General features: G+C 56.8%; 1 protein-coding gene across 1 annotated transcript in view; it reads left to right on the top strand.

The window, feature by feature from the left end:
- The first annotated feature begins 58 nt into the window (after positions 1-58).
- The window catches only part of ETHE1 (ETHE1 persulfide dioxygenase), an 8,117-nt gene continuing 4,205 nt past the window's right edge, over positions 59-3,970 (top strand). Inside the window, exons 1-4 of the mRNA XM_015851277.2 lie at positions 59-176; positions 1,956-2,784; positions 2,881-3,025; positions 3,423-3,657. Of these exons, the coding sequence (XP_015706763.1) occupies positions 2,713-2,784; positions 2,881-3,025; positions 3,423-3,657 (452 nt within the window). The 5' untranslated portion in view covers positions 59-176; positions 1,956-2,712. The remainder of the gene's footprint in view (positions 177-1,955; positions 2,785-2,880; positions 3,026-3,422; positions 3,658-3,970) is intronic.

Here is a 3,970-nt window from a genome sequence, read left to right as displayed (position 1 = left end):
AATATAGGGTTATATGGGGTTATGATGGGGTCATGGGTTTATATGGGGTTCTATGGGGTTCTATGGGGTTATTTATACTGGTTCATGCTGGTCCCTACAGGTCGGTGGCCCCGTACATGAGTGAGGACGTGACCCACGTGGTGACGGGGCAGGACTGGGACCGAACCTTCGAGGAGGTGACAGCCCCCATTGACCCCTATAGCCCCCCATTAACCCCCATACCCCCTATAGACCCCTATTGGACCCCCATAGACCCCCATTGCCCCCTATAGCCCCACATTGCCCCCCATTGCCCCCCATTACCGGCTATAGCCCCTCATTAACCCCTATTACCCCCCCATTACCCCCTATTGCCCTCCATTAACCCCCATAGATCCCCATAGCCCCCATGTACCCCCTATAGACCCCCATTGACCCCTATAGCCCCCCGACCCCCCCCTAGACCCCCATAGCCCCCTGTTACCGCCCATAGCCCCCATTAACCCCTATTACCCCCTATTACCCCCCATTGCCCCCATAGCCCCCCTATTGACCCCCATTAACCCCCATAGACCCCCATTGACCCCCCATTGCCCCCTATAGCCCCCCATTACCCCATATTACCCCCATTTGACTCCCATTGACCCCCATAGCCCCTTATTGACCCCATAGCCCCCTACTGACCCCATAGACCCCCTATTACCCCCCATAGACCCCCATTACTGCCCATTTCCCCCCCCCATAGCCCCCTATTACCCCTAATAGACCCCTATTTCCCCCATAGACCCCTCATTACCCCCATAGACGCCATTGACCCCCATAGAACCCCCACTGCCCTTATTGACCCCATTAACCCTATTGCCCCCATTAACCCAATTTGCCCTCCATTGAGCCCTTTACCCCTATAGACCTTAATTGGACCCCATCCCCCAATTGGCACCCCTATTACCCCCCATGCCCGCTTATTGACCCCAATACCCCATTGACCCCTATTTACCCCCCTTACCCCTATTACCCCCCATCCCCCCATTACCCCTATTACCCCCATTCCCCATTGACCCCTTATTTGACCCCCTAGACCCCCCACTTAACCCCATTGCCCCCCATTACCCCCTATTACCCCCCATAAGACCCCATTGCCCCATTCCCCCCATAGCCCCCCCATCTGACCCCCATAGCCCCCTTGACCCCATAGAATCCCATAGACCCATTGACCCCTAATTACCCTATATAACCCACCATAGGACCCCATTTCCCCCATTGACCCATAATTAACCCCCCATGAGGCCCCCTTTAGGGACCCCTTAGTCCCTTCCCCCACATTGACCCACTATTTACCCCTCAACGCCCTTATTGACCCCTAGAACACACAATAGACCCCCATTAAACACCTATTAACCCCACATTACCCATACCACCAATTACCCCCTAGACCCCTAATTATCCCCTTACCCCCATATACCAACCATAGACCCCAATTACCCCTACTTACCCCCAAGTGCTCTCCCCATAAGACCCAGTCAAACCCCCATTAGACAACCTATTACCCCTATCTACCCACCATAGACCACCATAATCGACCCACATGACCCTTATACCCCCCTTCCCACCCATTAAGACCCCCATTCCCCCCCTTGACCCTATACCCCCATTCCCCCCATTGACCCCTATTAACCCCCCATAGCCCACCTATTACCCCCCATAGACCCCTATATACCCCCCATTTACCCCCCCATTACCTATTACCCCCCATTCCCCCATTTTAACCCCTATTGACCCCCCATAGACCCCATTAACCCCATTGCCCCCCATTACCCCCATTACCCCCTATTACCCCCATAGACCCCATTAGCCAACCTTCCCCCCATAGACCCCCCATTGCATACCCCCATGACCCCCCATATGACCCCCATTGACCCATCCCTTGACCCCATTCCCCCCCATTGACCCTATTACCCCCCATTCTCCCCATCCAGGCCCTGGCTCTGAGCCCCTCCCTCCATTTTGTCCGTCCCCGTTGGGTTTTTCTTTGTGCCGAGCGGCTCCGGCCCGTCCCACCTCAACCCTACGCCGTCGTGCCCCGTGACGTCAGCGTGACGTCAGCGTGACGTCACACACCCCCCCCACAATTCCCCGTTAATTAAAGCAGTTTTGGTACAATTATAAAACCCCATTCATTCGTTTTTATCCGGCGAGGAAAGGGTTAATCGCGGCCTCTAGTCCCGCCCACGCGGCGCTCGACCAATCAGAGCTCAGCGCCCCGCCCCATCAGCCAATCAGCGCCATTCACTCATCCGATCAGCATTCGCTCTATTCAAAGGGCAACATCTTGTCTTACGCTTCGCAATACGGGTGGGCCCCACCCGCAGCGCATCGCCCCTTTAAGAACCTAATCCTCAACCCATCAGGGCGATAGCCCCGCCCTCTATCCCCTCACCCAATCAGCGTTGACTCACTTCAATCGGCAACGTCCTTACTCTCACACCATCAATACAGGTGGGCCCCACCGCAGCGCATCGCCCCTTTAAGATCCCATTTCTCAGCCAATCAGGGCTGTAGCCCCGCCCTCTATCCCCTCACCCAATCAGCGTCGACTCTCTTCAATCGGCAATGCCATTACTCTCAGCTCTCAATACAGGTGGGCCCCACCCGCAACGCATCGCCCCTTTAAGCTCCGCCTCCTCCCCCCTTTAAACCCCCTGCGGCTACTTCCGGTTCCGCCATTCCGCCGCCATGTTGCTCCGCCGCGGCCCCGCGCTGCTCCGCTCCTTCACTTCCGGTTCGAGGCGGCTCCTGTTCCGTCAGGTTGGGCCTAGAAAAAAAAACGAACCGGTTCCGGTTGGGGCCTAAAAAAAAAAAACCCCGGATGGAGCCTCATCCGTTTCCGGTTCCGGTTTGTAGCTTTTCGAGCCCCGTTCGTGCACTTACACGTACGTGTTGGCGGATGAAGCGACGAGAGACGCCGTGATCATCGACCCGGTGCTGGAAACGGTGCCACGGGACCGGAAGTTGGTGGAGGAGCTCGGGTTAAAGCTGCGTTATGTCGGTGGGTTAAACCGGAAGTAGGCCCGACCGGAAGTGGGGGGGGATAAAGGAGCAGACCGGAAGTGGGGAAGTAGGCCAGACCGGAAGTGGGGGGATAAAGGAGCAGGCAGGAAGTAGGGAAGTAGGCCAGACCGGAAGTGGGGGGATAAAGGAGCAGACCGGAAGTGGGGAAGTAGGCCAGACCGGAAGTGGGGGGATAAAGGAGCTGACCGGAAGTAGGGAAAGGGGTAAAGTTCAAGCCGGAAGTGGGGATAAGGGAACAACCGGAAGTGGTGGGGGAGGGGATAAAGGGATTGACCGGAAGTGAGGGAGGGCTTGAAGTTTAGGCCGGAAGTGAAGGGGTAAAACCGGAAGTGAGTGCGGGGAGGGGATAAAGAGACGGACCGCCTTCTCTACAGTGAACACGCACTGCCATGCGGATCACGTGACCGGAAGCGGCGCCCTCCGCTCGCTGTTCCCCGGATGTCGAAGCGTCATTTCCGGTCAGAGCGGAGCCCGGGCCGACCTGCACGTCAATGGGGGCGACAGTGTTGGATTCGGGGCCTTCGTGAGTGGATACGGGGGGTCTCTATGGGTCTCTATGGGTCGCTATGGGTCTCTGTGGGTCCCTATGGGTCTCTATGGGTCGCTATGGGTCTCTATGGGTCTCTATGGGTCCCTATGGGTCCCTATGGGTCGCTATGGGTCTCTATGGGTCGCTATGGGGTCCCTATGGGTCTCTATGGGTCCCTATGGGTCGCTATGGGGTCTCTATGGGTCTCTATGGGTCCCTATAGGTCTCTATGTGTCCCTATGGGTCTCTATGGGGCAGCTATGGGGTGTCTATGGGTCCCTATGTGTCTCTATAGGTCTCTATGTGTCCCTATGGGTCTCTATGGGTCCCTATGGGGTCCCTATGGGTCGCTATGAGTCCCTATGGGTCTCTATGGGTCCCTATGGGGTCTCT

This window comes from Coturnix japonica, unplaced genomic scaffold (genome assembly GCF_001577835.2).
Source record: "Coturnix japonica isolate 7356 unplaced genomic scaffold, Coturnix japonica 2.1 chrUnrandom898, whole genome shotgun sequence".
NCBI lineage: Eukaryota > Metazoa > Chordata > Aves > Galliformes > Phasianidae > Coturnix > Coturnix japonica.
The sequence above is the reverse complement of the archived record's forward strand: the minus strand, read 5'-3'. Positions and strand labels throughout refer to the sequence as shown.